Source organism: Gadus macrocephalus, chromosome 20 (assembly GCF_031168955.1).
Source record: "Gadus macrocephalus chromosome 20, ASM3116895v1".
In the NCBI taxonomy this organism is placed as follows: Eukaryota; Metazoa; Chordata; class Actinopteri; order Gadiformes; family Gadidae; genus Gadus; species Gadus macrocephalus.
The window spans coordinates 16,789,638-16,813,261 of NC_082401.1; the positions used below are offsets into that span (position 1 = coordinate 16,789,638).

At 42.1% G+C, this 23,624-nt stretch overlaps 2 protein-coding genes across 2 annotated transcripts; one reads left to right on the plus strand and one right to left on the minus strand.

Moving 5' to 3' along the window:
- Nucleotides 1–443: 443 nt before the first annotated feature.
- On the minus strand, nt 444–4,524 carry zic2a (zic family member 2 (odd-paired homolog, Drosophila), a). The gene is made up of 3 exons (XM_060040065.1): nt 3,092–4,524; nt 1,707–1,870; nt 444–1,466 (listed from the first exon to the last, which is right to left on the minus strand). The coding sequence occupies exons 1-3, from the start codon at nt 4,062–4,064 to the stop codon at nt 1,272–1,274; spliced, it is 1,332 nt and encodes a 443-aa protein (XP_059896048.1). The 5' UTR covers nt 4,065–4,524; the 3' UTR covers nt 444–1,271.
- Nucleotides 4,525–8,368: 3,844 nt separating this feature from the next.
- On the plus strand, nt 8,369–12,583 carry zic5 (zic family member 5 (odd-paired homolog, Drosophila)). The gene is made up of 2 exons (XM_060040132.1): nt 8,369–9,616; nt 10,923–12,583. Exons 1-2 carry the CDS (start codon nt 8,572–8,574, stop codon nt 11,363–11,365), a joined length of 1,488 nt encoding a protein of 495 aa, XP_059896115.1. The 5' UTR covers nt 8,369–8,571; the 3' UTR covers nt 11,366–12,583.
- The last annotated feature ends 11,041 nt before the right edge of the window (nt 12,584–23,624 follow it).

Genomic DNA, 23,624 nt, shown 5'->3' on the forward strand with positions numbered 1-23,624 from the left:
AGACTACTCCTTTAAATTACAGCTTTACGTGCGTAATATGAGCTCGCGCTAGACAGCCCCTCAATCAAGTTCAAGTTCACGTCTTTTGCGCGTCAATAAAACGGCGGGAGGGTTTGAATGGGCCGTTATGGGAGCGTCTGTTGTAGGCTAGCGAAGTGACAAGTGAACGAATAAAATATTACGATTGGGGACAATGAACGCCATTTGTGATGAGGTAGGCCTACAATATGTCCTTCATAAAATATAATAAGATATTGAAAGATTGCTTGTTTTAGCATATTTCCTATTGTATAGCATTATGAATATTCAAGTGAAACTATAGGCCCCACATAGTTACTCCTACAAATAGGCCTATACGAACATGTTAAAATGATTCTACAGCTTATAGACTAATAAATAATTTCATAAAACTGACATAGGCCCAACAAAATCGAATGCCTGAGTGAATATTAAGCACTTACACATTTTATTATATTTGTTTGCAGTAAAATTCTTATCACAATAAGGAAGAAAACACTCTTAAAACTTTGAACGAAAACACATAACAAAACAACTGCCCATGTTTATGCTCCTCATTGTACATATTTATAGTAAAGAAACATTCTTTATAAATATTGTTTCATCTGTAGGAAGTAAATACCATAATTTAATTACAAATGGATAAATATGGCAGTTGATATTTTACAAAAGGAAGTATATAGTTACAGAAAATCGAACGGCACAATGTTTATTTTCCTCATAGTCTTCCAGATAATTTTTTTTCACAATTCAAACTTGCAAAGCACAAAACATCACAAGTTAAGCCCAGCAAACTAAATATACATTCACAAGCAAAATATTGTGGTCTGTTTGAGTTAAATGTTACTTTGGCACTCTTTCCTGTTTATAGATGTTTAGTATAGTACAATCAGTTTGCCTTAGGATCACAATATTCAATATGAGGATACAATTTTAAATGTAGTATGTGCACTAAAAGTCCAGTTAGAGAAATAGCTACCATTAAAGGAACATCTATACACCAAAGACTGACAAGTTCTATCACAACCAATGGGAAAGAGGACATTAGGTAATTATATACAACATTGAAATAACATGAACCATTATACACACTTCCCTCTTGCTGTAAATTGTCATCCTCCCCAGTTAAATGTTCTCCAAAAATGTTTGTGTGTGTGTGTTTGTTTGTTTGTGTGTGAGTGCACATGTGTCCCAATCTGCTCTTCCGGATGGCCCAGTGCTATGAAATGTCGGTGTCATTTCGCTGTACAGTCCTACACATACCATTCACTGAAATTGGAGGATAGGCCGCTGTGACTGGTGGTGTTGTGGACAGCTGAGGCTGGGGACAGGTTGTTGTTGCTGTGGGTTTCGGTGCTGGGGGACACCAAGCCGGGAGGTGTAGAGGACTCATAGCCAGAGCTCGCGGCTGGAGACGAGTCAGAAGCTGATGGAGAGGCTTCGTGGACCTGTGATGAAAGTAGCACATGATACAATTGTTAGAGACATTTGTGTTAGGAGAAACACATTAATTGTAACCTCTGCATGGAACTACATTATTGATGAACATTTGGATTATTTTCATAGAATTCAACGGTATATAAAATAATACATATTTTTAACTCTTGTTCAATCTTTAATGCAAACACAGGAGGATACAGGGGCTTGTATTACAATCTGAGAAATGCAATCATATTGACAATATATACCTTCATGTGTTTGCGTAGGGAGCTGGGATGGGTGTAGGACTTGTCACACATTTTGCAAAGGTATGGCTTGTCCGACGTGTGAACGTGCATGTGTTTCTTTCGGTCACTGCTGTTTGCAAACCGTCTGTCACATCCTTCAAATTCACACTGAAACGGCTTTTCTCCTGCAGAAAAAAACAATACAAAAAGACAACAGTGTTCGTTACGGGTATCAGGACATTGTTTGAAATGAAATAAGTACAGATTTCTTTCGCAATGTATTCCAAACAAGCACAGTGCTTTTGATGCTTAGTTTCGATGGCGTGCAAATCGTTGTTGTTTTTTCTATTTTTGTTATAATTTAACAAAAACAATTATGCTCTGTTAATGTTTTTATTAGGTTATGCATGCGTGCTTTAGGGGACAAAATTAACAAGGCCGCCCTCCATAGGGCTTGAGAAGGCGCAACATTTGCTAGAAAAACAATATAAATATAATTAGCGCTTGACCAAGTCCATGGGATCATACAACAACAAATTCCCCCAAATAACTGAAAATGTGAAACGTTGGCAATGGCCTCTCTAATACCAGTTACTATAAGAATAATGCATTCGCCACGCCACAGAGGGCCATCTACAAAACAAACATTCGTTATCCTAAATATATAAAACATAGGCCTACCCCAAAAACATGCTGACGGCCCATAAATATTTTTCCACAGAGAGGAATCTATATATATATATATATATATATATATATATAAACACACACACACACACACACACACACACACACACACACACACACACACACACACACACACACACACACACACACACACACACACACAGCATTTCTCAACAGTTACCATGCTAAAAATCGATGTTTGAACCGGGAAAGACATTGAATCTAAAAGCGCAGTCTGGCGTAAACATTAAACCAATTGATGAGATTTACTACGAGGCTCCCCTCCGCAGCTCACGCAAAACGCTCGGAGCAGGGCGCTCGTGCCGCCTTTGACCCACTTTAAAGTTTACAACCACCAAAAAAAAACTACACGCTGTAGTAGTAGCCTATTGCATAACCCCGCACAAAGACGCCAGCCGTGCACAACCCGATAATAAACACAGACTTGGTGTGAGCGATGTACATAGGCCTACATTAAATATATCCCCTGCATAAATGGGTGCCTCGATGCTTGTTTTAATTTAGAAGTCTGGTCTACTAGTGAATTCATGTGCACATGTCTTTAGATAATTACATCGAATTCCAGTGACACGGTATAGCTGTAGACTACATTCGTACACGCAACTATGGAGCTTCCACATATTCAATCTTTAGCCCGGCTCGGTATACAATTTTAGCAGGGGTGTTGGGGGATCATGCATTCGGGGCATTCTAATTACCTGTATGCGTTCGCTTGTGGATCTTCAGGTTTTCCGATCGCGCAAAGACCTTTCCACAGCCAGGGAACGGGCATGGGAAGGGTTTCTCCCCAGTGTGCACCCGAATGTGGTTGACCAGTTTGTATTTCGCCTTGAACGGTTTGCTCTCGCGGGGGCACTCTTCCCAAAAGCAGACGTGGTTACTCTGCTCTGGCCCCCCGACATGCTCCACGGAGACGTGCGTAACTAACTCATGCATGGTGCTGAAAGTTTTGTTGCAACACTTCTTCGGGTTGCTGAGCTGCTCGGGGTCGATCCATTTGCAGATGAGCTCCTGTTTGATGCACTGCTGCCGCATGTAACGAAAAAAGGCACCAGGGTGGTGATGGGCTGCCATGTTCATCCCCATGTTCATATTCATTGAACCGTACTGGTTGTGGAGCTGCGCTGCGGAGTACGGGTCGGTCCTCGGGCTGGAAACCTGGTGGTACTGGTCGGAGCGTCCAAAAACTTCACCCGGTAGTCCAAGCCGCATTTGCCCGTTTAATACGTTCGTGGATCCATGGGACCCATGCTGGTCGTGGATCCCGGGAAAGAGAATGTGGCCTTGACTGTCTGAGTGCGAGTGATGGAGGGAACCCGCCGACGGGCCAAAAATGGTGTGTTGGCTGCCCGCCGGAGATGATTCTCCGAAGCCCCGGCTGCGAAAGAGAAAGTCCCTGGTGGAGTTAAACGGAGAACTTGCATACGAGGTGACATGGGCGGCGTGAGCCCCCAAAGTCGCAGCGGGGTAGCCTGGCGCCTGGGTGGTGAAGGCAGAGCTCTGTCCCGGCGAAAGATCATGGTTCAGCTTAAATGCACCCATGTGTGCGGAGTCTACAAAGCTATTTTGGGCCAAACTTAAGTCTCTTTCCTGCATGTCGCTTGCCGAGTGATGCCTGGCAAATGAGCCTACTCCCAGTCCAGGGAACTGGTGACCAGCATCCAATAACATTATCTCACAGACCGGTTAGTTCGAGTCAGCCCTGATAAAAAAAAAAATCGACAATACAAAAAGAGAAATTCAAATATTACTTGTGTCTCGCATCGATTCAACTTTCAGCCTAGGAAACACCATACCAGGCGTGAATCAAAACGGTGATCCGCTCATGAGAAAAAAAGACTCGGCGTAGTCGAATCGAATTCACTTGTAGTAACTTGTGACTCAAAATTCCCAATGCAACCGAGTGGATAGTTTCTTTGCCTTTTCTCTCGGACGCTGCGGCAGTTGTCTGCCCTTAAGTGCATTCGAATAATTTAATAATTATCGTTCTTCTTCTTCGTCGTAATGGTTAAAGGTTCGTTGAAGCATCTCGGGCTTTTTGTTCCAAATGTTTATTTCTCTCGCCTGCGTGTATTTACCGCGGATGGTCCCTCTTTCTCTGTGGACTGGCACTACCTCCTCTTACGCCCCCTTTTACTGGAGCTCGTTCATTCATTCCGCGCCGTCTCATTGGCCACTGCGTCTCATCAATCCCAGGTGCCCCTCCAATAGCAGGTACCGCTTTGACAACTAATAGCAGATCGCCATTTTCCACTAATAATTACCGCCCACTTTTTAAGAAAGGATTTTGGTGGTTTGGACGAAATAAAGGGGAAAAGAGGGGTGCGAAAATCCTATGTTTTAAGATTTTCAAGCAAGGTATTTCTAAAGCCATTCGATGGACTATCTACTCCGAACGACGCCGACTTAAATGGTTTGTGCCCAATGTATTTGCGAGCATCCCAAAAAAATGCGAAACATTAACAATGTACCTTTTTTTCTGTAACGTAAGGAAGATGCGGTAGGTATGGTCAATGGGATCGAGTTGTTGGTCTATAGCCCCATTATGATGTAACAGCTCTGCATGTCACTGTTTCACCCGCGATTCATAACGTCTACTACTACAGCCTTTTGGACATTATACACCAACTTAAATAATAGGCCTACCCTATCTTCAAGATATCCTTTATTTATATATGTCTTTAACATTGGATGAAAACCAAAATGTTTCAAATTGCATGTGAGAAGTATAGAAATAAAGAGTGCTCTGTGCTATGCAGCAGGAATACATTCATTCGTTATTATAAAATCACTGCCGTTTACTTCCACTGAAACGACGCACGCCAGGTTTGCACCCGATTCCATACTGTAAACAGAATTCATAATCATATACCAGAAATAAGACTACGCAGACTTACGCTACTTCCAAGACATTATTTTACAATAGAGTACCCTTTGGTGCCCTATAGGAGGTTTATTTGTGGTTCATTGATAATTTCATAAAGAAATCTCAATTTCCACTAAATTATGTGCTTTCGGCTCCACCAAGCCTATTGTGATTCTTGAGAAAATCAAATGATATTTAATGGGTTATATTTGCAATTTTGCATTCAAAGTGGGCCTGCTGTAGTGGGTCCATGAGCCGGTTGGGTTTGTTTTGAAATGTTTAATCATTCCGTCCATGGGTTCATCTGCTCATACTAATGGTTCATAAAATGCTTTCCAAACGTTCCAATTAATAAGAGCCGCGTGTATCAGAAGAGCCGCCGTATCCCCGCAAAGCCAACTGCACCATGGCCCCCAGCCAAAAGAAAACCAGAAACTAGGCATCTCATGTAGTCTCTGTACTGGCTACTCAGCCAAACAGAACTGGAAAGAAATAATAATCGCCAATGCTCCTTCAATGAACATGATTTCTCTATTCACCGACGTTTTTTAATCCAAAGACCACATCTGAATTCCAGCGTGTCCTACAAGTCTTCAACTCGGTGTACGTAGGCTACAATTATATGTTCATTAGAAGTTAAAGGGAATTTACTTACACTTTGGAATTATAAGTCCCACATGTGCTTCAGTCCAACCAGATATTACTTTCGCTCGGCTATAGGCTACTCACCAATGCAGTAAGTGGCGTATAATAGGAAGGCAAGGTTGACGTGCAAAACTTAAAAAATTCTCTGTCTGTTAGCTCAGAGTGGGGCAGACAGAACGTTGTATGCCATTCATCCAAGTCTTATTTCAACTCGCACCACAGGAAACACAGGAGCTGATCCAAGTTCAAAGTCACGCCTGCCGACTATAAGAAGTTCTTTATTTCGCTGGAAAACCACAAAACCTTCCACAGAAAGGGGGGGGGGGGGGAGTATATTTTTTAAAGAAAGAAACTAAACCGACCAGAGGTACATAGCTTTGAGATCCCGTATGAGATGAAGGAGCCATCCTGATTAGATCCCCAAAGAAAAGGCCTATTTCAACAGGTTCTAGGACCGAGAATAGCCTACTGAGAAATTACATATAAAGACTGAAAACAATTGTATTTACGCTTACAGGTCATACAAATGAACTAACATGTTTCAAATGCAGGCCCAGCAAGATGTCCATTTTTTTTTTAATTGAAATGATAAAAATACGTAAACGAATAGTCAAAATAAATAAAAACAACAACGGTTAGACCAAAAAGAAAATAAGAAAAATGCAAACTATTTCCTTAGAATGAGGTCAATTTTATTCTTAGTGGCTACTAGTCCCATTTGACACGAATATATATGCATTGCAGGATGACTTATCTCTTTAACGATACCTGGTGTTTCATGGAAATTTGACCTATGACCTGTGACAACCCATATGCTGCTTGCTACTACAACACGCTTATTGAAAAAATATAGTATGATGCATCGTCCGCGTTGTGGAAATGTAATGACCAAATTGTAAAATCTCCAGTGGGACTGATAGGCCAATTTAGCATCAAACAGAATAGTGAAAAAATCATTCCTGATTAAAAATAACATATATATGGCATGGCTGAGATATAGGCTATATATATATGAGATAGATAGATAGATAGATAGATAGATAGATAGATAGATAGATAGATAGATGGATAGACGGATAGACGGATAGACAGATAGACAGATAGACAGATAGACAGATAGACAGATAGACAGATAGATAGATAGATAGATAGATAGATAGATAGATAGATAGATGGATAGACAGATAGACAGATAGACAGATAGACAGATAGATAGAGTAAATAGATAGATTGATAGATTAATAGATACTTAGATACTTAGATACATAAATAGATCCATAGATATAAATGTGACATTGATTTATCCGACAAATATAGGCCTACATCGATTCCATTGCCTACCCTCAAATAAAGACACATAGGAATCTGTGACAGAAACTTCATGCTGTGAACGGGGCACATTCAGTGGTGCGTGATCTGTCAAACAAATGTAATGTTGAAGGAGCCTCAACTGATTTTTTTTGTTGGTGTTGTTTTGTGTTACAGCCGAGGAGGAGTGAACCAATTTTTAAAGTAACTTAACCATGCGCTCAACCTGTCTAGGAAAAATATATATTTATCATGGATATTCTCAAGTAATATGAACCGTAGGCCTAATTATATAAGTATCCTGTTCTTTATAATTAGGCATAGGCTACACGAGGTTGTATTCGTGTTTTGGCTGACAGGCCCATAAACTATGCCTATCTTTACTAGGTGCTAAATAAATAAATGTGCCTAAAAAAATCTATACATATATGTGACATTTTTTTTTGCACTATTCAGCATTGGTCTTCATTAAGCCTAATGACTAATGTAACAAGTCTGCAATTTTCCTTACGAGGATAAAAGGACACAGAATAAACGAAATGGTAACCAGTACTGATACAATGTTCAAGCAGTGTAATATTCCAGTCAATTAATATAATTTGAATAATAATCTAAATATCCCACAAAGGTGTAGGCCTATATTGAAAAGTAATATAATGTCAGTATTCCATTTGTTTGTCTGTAGGCTAACTAATAAAACGATATATGGGTATTATAAATGGTTGGTGTGCCTATTCAAGTAAAAGTAATTAAAGATACCCTGATAAACGCTATATATTACTTTATATTAACTATTTATTTAGCACGGCATAACATTTTTAGTGGGTGATGCCACAACATATGTTCACATTGTGGCTCCAGAACGGTCTCGATTCCGAATCGCCTCCAGATTTTTACAATGTAAACGGAGAACGCAGTCAGACCTCATTTGAGCCGTAGGCCTATTGACGTTTCGTTAATTTACATGCTTCAAAACCGGTAAACATAGTGCCACACAAACACATTCGCTGGTAACTTTGTGAGCACAACTTTTTGGAGTCAACAGCGATAAAGAGAGTGAGGGGGCGGAACCCTGCTGAGCCCCTGCGCTGAACGACAGCCAATCGCTTCGTTCTCTTAACTGCCAGTCACCGCAATCCGTCCAATACCCGCAGTGCCATTTCTAAACTGTATTCCCTACTGTGTCCTCCAACTGTTGTATGTTCTGCCAATCGCTTGAGGACAGAGTGAGAAAAGGAGCAAGCAGAGTTAGAAGCAGGACAAAAGAAGTTACAGACCTTTAAATATTCTAATGTTTTAGATAGCACGGTGTGGGTAAAAACAATAGCGGCGAGTGTGGATGGACTTGGCAGTGTAGTTATGGAACCCCCTTTAAGCAAGAGGAATCCAGCGATAAGATTAGCGGATTTGGCAGCGACTCAACCCCATCCTCATCAGAATATGACAGGCTTCCCGGGGCTAGGGGGGCATCACCCTCTCTCCCACCATGCCCACCTCCACCCCGGGGAGCTGGGCAACGACCCTGGAGTGGCACTCACTCCATTTGGACCAGAGCACATGGCACAGACCAATGCTCTCAAACTTAGCCCATCACAGCACCACATTCAGAGCCATCCCGAAGCCCAGACCGCGGTGTCTTTCACTTCTACTCAGACTACAGTTGGTTTCCCCGTGGCTAACCCCCACTCAGGCTACTCAAGCAGCAGGGACTTCATCCTCAGGAGAGAACTCTCGGCCTCTGCTATGCATGCACTTGGCGACCAGCATAGTTCCGCCTCCTCCCCTCATCACCATGGTATGTTCATCTCCCCAACAGGTGCTTATGGCCACACGGAAAGTGGGGCCCATCCACTTTTCACTGGACTTCACGAGCAGGCATCCCCAGGTGCCCACCACCATGCCCTTAACGGGCAGATGCGTCTGGGTATACCGGGGGACCTCTACGGCAGGCCGGAGCACTTCGGGCACAGAACAGAGCACTATGGACCGTCCTCCCTCCACAGCTACAACTCCATGAACCTCAATGTTAACATCGCTTCAGCTCCTCACGGAGCGGCGGGGGCGTTTTTAAGATACATGCGGCAGCCCATAAAGCAAGAGTTGATCTGTAAATGGATCGACCAGGAGCAATCGTCCAAAAAGCCCTGCTCCAAAACGTACAGCACCATGCACGAGTTGGTGAACCACGTTACCGTGGAGCACGTCGGGGGACCAGAGCAGAGCTCCCACGTCTGTTTTTGGGAGGAATGCCCGCGCGAAGGAAAGGCGTTCAAGGCGAAGTACAAACTGATCAATCACATCCGAGTTCACACGGGAGAAAAGCCGTTCCCGTGTCCGTTCCCGGGCTGTGGAAAAGTTTTCGCCCGATCGGAAAACCTCAAGATTCACAAAAGGACTCACACAGGTCAGTAGAAACTCGATCCAGTTGTGAATACGTGCATGGTTGTGGCGCGATGGGGCGATGCTGCCTGAAACTTATACTATATGGAAATGGGGATTCGTTTGTTCTGAGTTTATTGTAACCAAACCATAGCCAGCCTCTAACCACGCGTAAATAAGATTTTATGTGAGCGATATCCCTCAAAACATCGTGGCGTTGTAACGCGATAGCCTAATCAAACAGTGTAGGATTATTCGCGTGGCTCGGGACGTCATTCGGAAAGATACCGATTTATCCGCGTAGACGTCCACGGTGGACGCGAGGAGATTATCGCATATGATTTGTAAAACGTGCTTACGTCGCCCACAGCCCAAACTGCCCAGAGAGGTCCGAGTGAGACAGCGAGTCCATGTTTTTATGTGGTAAAACGACGCACTCAGATCCATTCGTTTTGATGGGCATGTTTTACGCAACGCAATCGCCAACCATAGCAAAGTTATTCTGTGAACTTGGCACATCTAAGATTCATAATAGATAAATAAGTATAGTGCCTTGCACACTTCAAACAACAGCAATGGCGCCGAAGGCAGCTCAATTAAGATGGAAGGACATGTTTCTGTATCGCATGGTGCTCTCACACGCTGTCCCACAAACAACAGCTAGTAGGCTGTAGGCTAGAGGGGGTTTGATATTTCGGCAAGTTCAAAGCACTGGGAATAGCCTAATCAATAAGCATGTTACTATACGTGTAGTACGTAGAAGTATACAGTGAGTAGGTGTGTGTGTGTGTGTGTGTGTGTGTGTGTGTGTGTGTGTGTGTGCGTGTGTGCGTGTGTGTGTGTGCGTGTGCGTGTGTGCGTGTGTGTGAGAGAGAGAGAGATCCTTGTGGTCATGGAGCACTGTCGTCCCATCTTGTCGACATGCCCTTTGGCACAGGCCTATGATGGTCGTAAACACGCTACTCTGTAGTTAGAACAACAACAATAACAACTGTAAGTGTTTATCAGTGGAGAGCCGATGTACCCCTCAGACCACTGATTCTAATGTTAAATACAATATTACGATAGCATCCATTATGAATGCTGTCAAGCAGGTTGTTGATTGCAGATAAGTTGCTTGACAAAATCTAAGCAGCAAGAATTGCATGGCTATCATCATTCGAGGCAGTATAACTCAGTTATACTATGACACACAAAGCAACTTAAGGAAGTCATATTTGCATTGACACATAGTCTCAATAATACACAAACACACATGTTCTGGAGCTTTGATGCTCTGTGATTGGACACTGGGAGTTGAACTGAACTGTGTCTGTTTTTCCTTCCCTCAGGAGAGAAACCCTTCAAGTGCGAGTTTGACGGCTGTGACCGAAAATTCGCCAACAGCAGCGACCGGAAGAAGCACTCTCACGTTCACACCAGCGACAAGCCTTACTACTGCAAGGTGCGGGGCTGTGACAAGTCCTACACACACCCCAGCTCCCTGAGGAAACACATGAAGGTACACTGTAAGTCCCCACCACCGCCCTCCTCCAACGCCGGCTACATCTCCTCCAGCAACCCGCTCGGGGACTCGCTCTCGCCCCACTCGGAACCGCTACACAGGAACCGGGCCGCGAACCTATCGCCTCAGGTGACCAACCTCAACGAGTGGTACGTTTGCCAAGGGAGCGGGGGTCCCAACCATCTCCACACGCCCTCCAGCGACGTGGCAACGTCGGAGTCGGACGACGAGGACTCTTTCAGAGGTTCAGACCCGAGGACGATGCACTGATAAGGAGTTCACCGCAGTCCCAAGACCCAGTCGTACTTTTTCTAGTCGTCAATGTGGCCTGTCCTGGCTTGTGCACTTATTTTGGGGGGGGGGGGGGGGATGGATCACGGTGTGCATTCATTTGTCCTTTTTAATATCACTTGTATAAATCGTAATACTCTATTATTGCGCTCACATTGTGACCACGTAATTGCTGACATGGGATGAAGGTCGACAATGAAGGATATAACTGCCTTTGATGTGCATCCATAATTGGGCAGATTTTTGCCAATCAAATCCTACATACTTTTGAATTCACGCTCACGTATACGTTTGTTTACATGTGGAAAATTGTCCGTAGTACCGGAAATCCTTTTTATATGTGGGGAATAATAGATTTTTCGTATCTAAGGTATGAATTTTGAAGAACAAATATTGTAACCATTAAGGCAATATGTACGGTTTATCGTGCATTATGTGGCAATACTCTTGATATGGTGGCGTTGCCTGTAAGATCTCTTTTCACATTCTTGGAGTTAAATACTTGCCTATAAATCATTGTCAGATGCAGGGTTTGAATGGCAACAAATAGTTATGTTAATGGTGGTACCTTGTTGATATTTCCATGATGTGTAAGTATTCCATGATAATGAGGACAACCCAGCCTTCTCGAAGATGTAATGTGATCATTTGTAAAGGCCAACATGGAGTGTTATAGGCAACTAATTGGGTATTTTTAGGGTTCTCGTAACTTTTGAGATTTATACCATACATTTGTTTGGATAGGATTTTGTAATATTTAAAAAAAACTATTTAAAACTATATTTTATGTATCAAAATACACCAATGTAATGCTCGTTAAAGAGTATATGAGTCCGTCTCTCAAGACCCTAAATGTCTTCAGTGACAGCCTTTGTCCCTTTGTATAAATGTAAGTGTATCTATGCTTGTGAATGTTGTAGTTTTAATTCCGAAAATGTTGTTTTGTATATTGTAATTTATTCGCTGGTATCAGTGTTTTACTGAAATTACAGAGACACCAAAGAATAATAGTATCAGTTTTGGTGATATGTTGAATGGATGCTTTTGTTGTGTTCTGTAAACGGAAAAAAAATACTTGAATAGTCTGTAATGTGAAAAATCCCTTTCTTGCATGTCCTTTTTGTAGTGATCTGTCTTTTCTCATTGAAGTGCATGATGCTGTTGGATATGATTGATAAAAAGATGAATCAGTTATGATTTTGCAGAACATTACTGTTTCCAATACATAACATTCCGTAAACAAACATGCTACAAAACAAGAATGAACACAAAAAGACACAACATAACGAGTAAACAAGTGCAATTGCTTAAAATATGTGTTATCAAGATATTTAATGATGTCAGGAAGTTACAGTTGAATACCTTTTAAGTTCTCAAATTAATTATTATAACTGTGTAGTAGTGACTTCATAGTTTTCAAGTTTTTTCTTGTTTCATACCCAATGCAAAAAAGAAGGCAAAACTGAAAAATTCAACACATGCCAACTTAATAAAAAACGATACAGATACATGTAGCCCATAACGTATTTGTTATTTTTTGGCAATTGTTGTTGTTATTACATCTGACTGTTATGCTGCACATGGGCCAAACAGTCTCTGGTATGAAACCAATCACCAGCCTAATAGACAAACCTATGGGCCCCTGACGGCGTAGCCTCCAAAAGGCAGGGCACCACAAAGCAACCGACGCATGAATCATTCATGGGAAAAAATAAAAGATAAAAGGCATCTAACAATAAGACAGACCTTGTATAGAGTGTATAAAACAAGACCCTTCTTATTTACTCCATTAAAACGACGCACAATCTCACTTTCAAAGTGGTGCCTGTCCCCGTCTATAGAATCAAAATTGACCAACGTCAGTATTACGCCACTTCAAAGGCTGTTGCTCCAGAGCGGAAGGCTGGTTCTATTGACGCTCTTCATGGCGCGTTAGGATTTCTATGGCAATTGGGCAGTGAGACGCTCGCGTTTGAATATGTCCAGATGAAAACCGCTAACTGCAACTAAATGAACTATAATCGCAGACCACAATATCCTCGCTTCAAATGGGTGATTTGTGACCAGAAGTAGGCTACATTTTGACGGCCTATCAAGTTTCACAGGGGTGTTTTTTTTTAATTAACGTTTTAATAACCTCATGTTGCTTGACCTTATTGGACCCTAAGGCAAAACATGATTTTGTGTAGGCTATGCTTTAAATTGAAAATGGGGTCATTTAAGAGGTTGCAGTTGTACACATTTTATTATTTTTGTTGAGTGTCATGCCCATAAAAGCCCAACAGTGCTAACTTTTGGCTTCGCAGAAGGGCCAATACAGCTGCTTCGTATTCCCTACTGGCAAGCGACCACTGCAGCCATATAAGTTGTATAAAATCAGTGGTACAATAGAAAGTCCAAGTCACCGCTTACGCTTCTCGAACCACAATTTATTCCCACGTCTTAAGGTCCTTTGCACAACGCTGCTTTTGTGGGCTGGAGTGTATCTTACTCTTGTAGGCTCCATTTATAAAACAAGAGCACCATTAATGTTGCAAAATAAACAAGATGGAGAATAACCAAAGAGATGGTTCCTGCAGCATGAAAAGGGGGGACTTAATAAAAGGAGTGAAGCAGTCACCCTTCAACGAGAAACGCTTTGAAGTAGAACTTATCTGAGAAATACTTTTTGGTTGTCCTAACGACGCTACTGAATAGGAAAGGAACTCCTTTGTCAGCGATTTGTTCTCCTTTAGTGGGATGTCCGTGAAAATCACTTACATGGGCCACCTTAAGATACTGCCTGCAAATCAGTAACCGGCGGAGTCAGACATCCAGACGCCACTTTGGGGAAAGGACAAAGCGGGAGTCGAGGGGAGAACGGCGCTGCTTCTCCTCCATTCCGCCCTTTAAGGGACTGAATGATCATTTCTCGGACGACCGTGGAATCAAAACAAACGCTGTCTTGTCTGACTTTACAAGCATTATCTTTCTGAATGTTGGTAGAACAAAGCCGGTCAAATGGTGTGCGGGGGTGATCCCGTCTGGTCAGAAAGTTGAAAATGTTTCTGTTAAAAGAAGCTGAAGGTAGACTTGGTTCTGATGGCGCGGTGGCCAGAATAACATTGTCACTTTTCAGACACCCCCTCCCACGACCCCCCCGATCCATTTTTGCCTTTCTGCGATTACCAGCGAAAATGTTGTCGCAGTTTTCACAAACATGTTTTTGTCAGCTCGAAGTTGATCAAATCGTGTCGCGTTCTTATGTCTGAAGAGCAGGTGTGACAGAGTGCCCCACAAAAACACAGCTGCACCTTGGGGCAGGAGTTCAGTCTCTCGGAGATGGGGGTTGTGATGCTCGAGCAGTATAAACAAATACAGCATACAGTACAGCTAGAGCTGTATTTGGAAAAATATTTTAAATAACTGAAGTTAAACAGCGTTACAATAAGAGGAGGATCTTGGCCCACTATTGGTCTCTGCAATATTCAATCATGCAGTAAGATGTGGAACTGTATATTTATTCTTAGATATTGCATTGGAAACAAAAAAGTGCCAATTGTGTGATAGGTTTATTTATGACACATTATCAAGTTGTTGTCTTTTTAAGATTTTGAATGAACCCCTATTTAAATAACTGTATTCATGTCAAGCAAGCCCACCAAATACATCCATCATGAGACACATTGTTCGAAATGCGGAGAAACGAAAAATGTTGGAGATTGTAAATTATTTGGCTCAGTGAAGTTATAAAACAAAAGCTAAATATCACCAAAAATATAGGCTATTTATGGAAAACAGATTCAGTGTTCCAATTTTTTTTCTCATTTATGGCCACTCTTCATTGTGTTGTTAAAACCCCCTCTACCAATTCGTTCGTATATAGGCATATTATAGCCTATCTTAAAACTCAAAATATAAAAATGTCACTTAATATATTACTCATTATATATTACTTTTCTTCAAATCCTTATTTTTCTTTGTTGTTCAAACTGGAAAACAATGAAATGCCATTTTATTATACTTTTCTTTTCTTTTACAAGCATTTTTTGGCCAGTTCGCTAGTAACATAAAATTGCCTTATCCGACCAATTCAACCCTGTTTTATCATGCGTCCAGCTGTATGCAAAGACCTGGGCCTTCTTAGTATTGTACTGCAACTTTTAGGAACATGCATAGGCCTAAATTTAAGACTGAAGAAAAACATTATTTTATCAATGTAGGCCTCACTATATTATTGGCCTACAATGAATTAACAGCTGCCCAAATCGAGAACTCTGACTCCGATCAACTCTCAATTTCAGCAGCTGCGGTTTCACCTATTAGCCCCGATGTCTTTCCAAACGGGAGTCCGGTAGTTAAGCATCCGACAATGGGCGCGCCGGGGGTTAGAGGAGTGACCTGTACCTGGTTTTAATAGTTCCATAAGAACGCCATTAAATCAATTACTCAGTGAACACATCATCATTTATTTGTTTATCATTATCAGTCAAATTGTTAATTTAGAAGTTAACTGATAACTCTTAAAGGCAACTAGTGTTTAATTGACTTGTATGCACATTCAAGCCTTAACATTCTGTTTCTAAAAATAGCACACGATTTGTAGTGCAAGAGTTATAGTCACAGTATTTGGCATCCCCAGATGACGATAACTTTCCCTTTGTTATCCTCAATATTAAACAAAAAATATAAGTGAATACATTCAATGATACAGATTTCACATCAAGCCAATTTAATAACCTAAAATGTCCTAAGTATTAGGCATTAAGAATGCATTCTTTGTTTTAGGTAGGTTTTAGGCTCTTTTTTTTATGCTTTTCATTTATTTTTCTGAAATGAATGTTGAGATGTTCGGCAGTAAGCAATTACAACAAAGATTACCATTTTAGGAAAAATTAAATCAAATGTCAGTCGAATGTTTCACAAAGAAAAAAAGAAAATCAATCCGTTGCCATGCTGCTTTTTCCAAAATGTCACACAGAATTTCCTACTGTACATCAATTCCTCGCTTTTACTTTACACCCATTCACTAACAGAAGCACTAGATACATCATTTCGAGGTCCTGACCGTCTGTGAGAACTGACATAATATCTTGCGGCTTAGTAACATCTGTGGGGGTAGAGACTTGGTGCCGGTCCAAAGCCCCATCCCAGGACTGGGAGCCACTCCAAGCCAGTAGGTGAAGGGAGCAAGGTCGTCCACGGACAACCACGGGTGCCAGGCCTTGCTACCTGGCCCTCATGCAGCCCATCGGCCATAAGGTACAGCCCAGAGTGCAGATAATCGTAAGTATGCTACCCCAGTAGTCTCTTATTGAGTGACAGGGCTTTTCTAAAAGCCCCTAAATGCAGGATGTAGGCTTGAACGTTCTAGGAAACTAGGGCGGCCAGGTGGAGGAAAAGGTTGAACTCTAATGTACCAATGGGAAGCAGATGGACTTTTAAGGTTGGACATGTATGTTTGCACCCATGTGTAATGTAATAGGAAGGCTGCTTTACATCGTCCCAACCGCAGAACATTTTGAAATCTCTGTTTGGATGACAGGGTCAACCCTGTACTTCATTACAGCAAAAACAACCAATGAAGATGTTTTCAGAATGTGTAGTCCAATGGACACAAGAATAATGCACTAAAAAAGTATTAGAAATATATGGAAATATCACAATTAAATGTAGTTTGTGTGTATTTAGAGAAATTATTATCAGAGCCTGGGAATTTAGATAAAAAACAGATTTCAGTGTATCTGCAATCTCTGGGCTGTGGGCTATATGATTTCCCCCCACATAGTCTGTTTGCTCAATTTCCAACAATCACCTCTTCCCTTGTGCCCAGATGGGCATCACACCGGGATTATTTGTGAAATGATCACGTCTGCACCATCAGAGGGCCAACACCAAATGCATCTGCGGGTTTATTGAAGAGAAGGTCAGCTTCCACTGTGGTAGGAGTCATCCCCTCTCAGCTGGAGAGTGGGGCTCCTACCTTGGATTAGACCCAGAAGAAAGAGCGTTGACGTACCGACACAGAGACACAGACACACATTTGCGTAATCACCTCGCGAGACAAGGAGACATCCTCCCAAACAAGAGGTGAAAGACATGGGGATCGGATCAGGCGCTGCCTTTTACCATGCTCTGCAGTGCCCTAGCCCTCCTTATTCTCGTCATGTCTGCGAACTTTGCTAAGCACTGCTGTAACCAAACATCTTCATTGCATCCCCATTGCACACGATCTGCAGGTTCTAATCCAACGCGATAAGCCCAAGGAGAGTGTCCATCACGGAGCCACCGCTGCAGAGCTCATCCCGGCCTACCAGCCAGGCGGTGAGGAGACCCCCCTCTGGCCGTATGAAGGTGTCGGTGCATGGGGGTTCTGACACACATCACAAGCCCCACGCCAATGTCTTTCAAGCAAACTTGGTATTGGCAATGACAGATGGCAGTGGATGGGCAGAAGCAAATATGGAAGTCTTGATGTTTCCAACTGACCAGCGATAAGCCCGAAAGGAAATCCGGTTGGATAGGCAATGAGATATGGAGGTCTCCAACTGACCCAAAGCTTCAAAGAGATGAGGTGCTTGTGTATGGAGGCCTCAGATTAGGTTTAGAAGATGAATGATTGAATAGCAAGATGACCTATGTTATTAATGCAGCCGGGTAGAGCACTTTTTGCTATTTCGACCTTAAACTCTTGGCCAAACCATGGTCATTCGTTGTTGTTTTTCATAACGATTAAATCTCAATATGGACCCAAATAACGACGCGCACCGACTCATATTTTATACTGGTATTAAGAAGCCATTTGCAGCTCGCCTACCAGCGCAAGCTGTTGTATTTATTGTGAAGATACTGATGACAGCCATAATGTGTCTGTGTGTCCCACAGGATATTGAGCCGTGGACTGTCCCGATCACAAGACTAATTGTATAATTAGGCCAGCTCCATTGGGGACGGCCACCTTTTGGCCTTTCCTGACACTTGCCATGGTAAATGACAGCATATCCCACACACTATCACCGACAATCTATCTTAGTGACACCAAGCCTACAGAGGTGGCAATATTTACCTAGCATAACTGATGGCTGATGGTAATACGGGATGCTAACAGATTTATACCCCACATATTCCATTAGAGGGGGAAAATGCATAATTTGTATTGATTATGAGGCTTAAGTGGGTGCATTAGGTGATTAATTACCAATGTCACCAAGTTATTTTTATAGTCATTAATTTCCTCTGGGAAGATAGTCAGACAGTTGATATTCCAATTGTTGTTATGCTTTTATTTATCATCAGAATCAACGTGTCTGCTGATGGAAAATGCACCTTTTCTGACCGTTTGACGGACAATCTTTCAATAAGAGAACATAGTGCCACCGACCCCCCCCCCCCCTCCCACACACACACACACACACCTCAGAGTCACTATATATGCACATTTATATCATTGTCAAAAAGACGTGCATAGAATATAGTAACCCTTGGCGAAGACAGTGCTGCAGGCGCTGCCCAGGGGAGCGCAGGGAGTGAAGGTGGTTGCGCACAAATATTCTGACTGGCTGCGGTGGAGGTGAGTGCTACTCTGCATCCAAGAGGGGCCCCACAGGTACCCTCATTACACGGGCTCCTGGAGTCCAGAGCTGTACAGCGGAGACGAGAGGTGTGACTCTGCTCACACTTGGCCTCTGCCTCGCCTGTCACAACTCCTATAGTGAAGATTCCCAAAATGAATTAAATAACGGATAATAACGGCAATGTTTACACCAACACTGCATACATTAGCAAAGGTGCCACTAGAACCGACTCGGATATTGACCCAGAGAAAGTTCAGCGAAAATAATAGTGTATGTACGCATTGTGAGCCATAGGGAAATAGATGAAGTCATCGTTTCCAGAAAATGTGTCAGTAAGTTTCGATATCTTCTTAGTGCAGACCTTATTTTAAACTGGCTTTTCGTTTTAAATAGGCCCCCCTATGGCAAATGTCAAATAGGGTACAATGTAAAGAATGCAAACTTCGCCTGATGTCAAAAAACTCAAGGTGGAAAATTACACTTTCTTTTATTTTCTTACTTATTCCCATTTAGGCCTACACCTGAGAGAAAGTTGATGCATGTCAATGACCTGTCACTTTTAAAAGGCCTAGCCTGCTGTGTTATGCATGTGGACCTAATAAAGTCTGTGATGAAGGCTCTTTTCTTATTAATGATGGTTGACCCAATAATATCAAACTTTATCATCCACTCGTTGATATCAACGAAAGGTGATATTTACATTTAATATAAGGTAGGCCTAAGTCGTCAAAAAAAGCAGAATTAATTAACATTGATAAAAAAGCAAACTTTTGTCCCACCTTTGTCCCTATTTTAATCAATTTAGTCAAAATAGAAAACGAACTAATCATTCGAAAGAATTAGCCTATTTAGAGAGCCTCCACGGAACCTCAACCTCAGCTTTAAAAGAAAAGGAAAAAAACTTTGTGGAGGACTTTTATAACGAGGGTGCTCTTCCACTTTTCAATCACTCCACCGTTCTGCTCGGGATTAGGAAGGGCTCTTGACTCTCCTTTTCACCCAAAACCAAGTGTGCTTGTCCGCGACTTGAAAGAGAAAAGAGCGGGGTAATATACGTGTCCTGCGCGTGGTTCAGGGTGATGCTGTTTAATTGGATTAGATGGCGTCATAATGAAGGCCGAGTCCGGAGCATGACAGGCGAGAGACAGCCAAGTGGGTATGTGCACTTGGTTGCATTTAAACACACAGCCTATAGGCCATATGCCTGTTCAAGTGATTTTGAAGTGGTTTCAAGGGAGCTTGAACGTGTTGAGGCATCAAGTAAAAATTGAGGAACGGCTTTAATTTACATTTACGCCTGCAAGCTTTCGGTTTTTTAAAGTGATGCACAATGCTCCACCGGCCAGCCTCTCTCTCTCTCTCTCTCTCTCTCCTTCTCTCTCTCTCTCTCTCATCTCTCTCTCTCTCTCTCTCTCTCTCTCTCTCTCTCTCTCTCTCTCTCTCTCTCTCTCTCGCTCTCCCAGTACGAACGAGCTAAAGAAAAAAACAAAATGCAGAAGTAGAAATTATAAGAGTGTTACCTTTCTGCAATGGAAAAGAGAGCACATATGTGTGATTGTTAGCGGAGTTGTGTTGTGTGTGCGTTGATGCGCGCGTGTGTGTGTGTGTGTGTGTGTGTGTGTGTGTGTGTGTGTGTGTGTGTGTGTGTGTGTGTGTGTGTGTGTGTGTGTGTGTGTGTGTGTGTGGTAGTGTGGGTGTGTGTGTGGGTGTGTGTGTTCATGCAGCGGCAGCAATAACAAGCCTCGCGCAGCTGAGCGTGCAGGTGCCCGTGGCGGGACTCCGGCCTCCACCTGTTCGGCTCCATCATAACAAGGAGAGCTCCACATAAGAAGAGCCGGCGAAGAGAAGAGAGAGAGGGGCATGAAAGGCGAGGGGCTTCTGAAGCCAGGAGACCGTGTTGTAATCGTAGGAGTCAAGAAAACAGAGGGGAAATATGGCTCGAATGGTTAAAACAATCAAGCAGACGATATGTGTTATATAACGCGTAATTCACTATACGGGTCTATTTATAGCTATTTATTAAAACACAAATGGGCTTACTCCACCGCATGAGACGCCAAATATGCATTGTAAACGACCTGTTTTGTTTGTTAATCTTACGATAATTGAACCGATGTGTCACACAACAAAGAGAAATTATACTTTTCTCTTCCACGTCTGTAGGCCGGGTTCCTCTGAAACGGGAGTGTTTCATTAAAATACATAAAATAAAGTCCTATAGCATTACCGATGCAGTTTCAAAACCCTTTGGTACGAGAGAGGAGCTATAAATTAACAGTTAGCCACAAATAACCATAACACTATTAACTACACCAATAATACTCATAAGTTGCCGTTTAAGTGAATCGCCTGGAACAGTTCTAGATATTTTTGGGATATTTTTCAATATTGACAAGAAACAGTTTGTCTGGAGAAAAGGCCCATAACAGGATAACAAATAGAACATGTGCAGAAAGTGTAGGCCTATAACATACAGACGGAAAATGTTGGATCAACTTTGTCACACTGTAACGAGTTTCATTTCCATGTCCTGGGCTCCCCTCCTCACCTTCACCAGCCTCCTAGCAACGACAGACAAAGCGGCTGGGTTTAGTGGTCTCCGATGGGGCCCGCTCAGCCTTTGATCTGTCCCCGTTAAAGAGAAAGGAGTTGGGCCCCGAGCCTGGGGCCCGAGGAAAGGCTTGGGGAAGAGAGAGAGAGAGAGGGAGAGAGGGAGAGAGAGAGAGAGAGAGAGAAGAGAGAGAGAGAGAGAGAGGAGAGAGAGAGAGAGAGGAGAGAGAGAGAGAGAGAGAGAGAGGATGAGCGAGTGAGAGAGATGGCGAGATATGGATGGAAAGAGAGAGTTTATGTTCCAGTCTTTAACCATCCATCTCCACAAGTCTCACGGCATCGACAATAAATAATGGTTTCAACCAAATAAAATAGATAGCCATATCCACTAGGCCTATAGCCCACGCATTGTTAAATTAAACCGAAATAAGGCACCTATCGAACACAATATTAATGTTTGCATGAGTTTCCATCCTTAGACTGCAATATCTCTCTCTCTCTCTCTCTCTCTCTCTCTCTCTCTCTCTCTCCTCTCTCTCTCCTCTCTCTCTCTCTCTCTCTCTCTCTCTCTCTCTCTCTCTCTCCTGCGTGACTGACATGAACGCGGACAATACGCGGCCTCTCAAATGAAGTCAGCAATGGTTCACATGTGTAAAACCACTCGACCACTCGGTTACAGGCAGGCCGAGACAATCTCGAATCATGCAAAATGGCTAAAATAATTTCTGGACATATATGATCATCACTAGAAACGACGTGTTAGAAAGGCCCTAGTGTTCAGCAGGTTGATTGTAAGGTTGAAATAACCTCCTTAGTTTTGTTACTTTTTGGGAATAATGAGTCTGAAATTCCACCAAAAAGTTTACTAAAACATGATTGCTGATTGCTCTAAAAGAAAACCATCGGCCTTATAATAATGAAGGCAACAGGCCTATAGGCACGTTGAAGTAATTGTATGCATTTTTACATATTTATATTTTGAGTGATTAAATAAATAAAACGAAAATATAATTTTGTCGTGCTTTTTTTGTATCGTTTCGATATAATTAATTATGCATTCATCCGGTGTTTTACAAATATTGAATATCCTTTCAATTTGGAAGATTTATTGGACATTCGTCGTATTACAGACACACTCATACAAAACGGCCTATATATAAATTCATTATGTTTAAAATTATACTAAGAAACGGTCATACAATGCAGGAAAACATGCGTACAAAATAGCCTGCTTCTAGGCCCATGCATTACGTGCAGCCTATAGGCCTGTGTGTTATGTTAAGGTCATATTTCGTTTGAAACGTTAACATTAAATTAGCCATATTGCCACAACGGCAGGGATCTCTGCGTCGTGCGATAATCTTTTGTGGAAATTACTTTGTCATATATTGTCATTTGCACACTATTAAAACAATGAAGTCTTTATTTGAGCATCCCGGGCAGGGAATTAGGAGAATAAAACCGTCTTTGCCACACGGGTCCCATTTAGATTAATGGAAAAATATGTAAAACATTTCGTTTTAATTTTCTCTGACGTGTTTTGCATACATGCATTTCCACCGCCTGCGTTGTCCCTCATAATTTATGAATCCAATCTTCACCGAGACATTACAGGGCTATGAAATAGTGCTCGCAGCCTAATTGATTCCCGTCACAATTTTGTGAGGTTATAATCGTGTTAATTGTAATTTACTCTCTCAGGAATACCGCAGACATGTATTTAAATAAATCTGCTACGCATACAGTGATTATATCACTTGCACAAATAATATAAATGTCACGTGGAATTACACAGAACAGACAACACCGGCAAACCGCATCCAAATTGGTTACTTCTGCTTTGAAAGATTTATGCAAAGCACAAACTATTAAGGTGCTCTTTCAGGAACGGTACACAATTAAAACCAGGGAAAGAAAATATAGCCTATGGGTCTGTCTCCTCGTGAAAACGACAGCCCTTTGAGTCAAAAGGAGGATAAAAACGTGAATTATATCATATTTAGAGTAATTATTTGGAGACTAAAACATAAAAGCTTGCTTGGGATGCTTAATCAGTCCCCTGCCACCTCAGGTAGGCTACAGCCTTCGTTATGCACGGAGTGTTCCAGGTATGCGTTATGGCTGGGAATTACGTT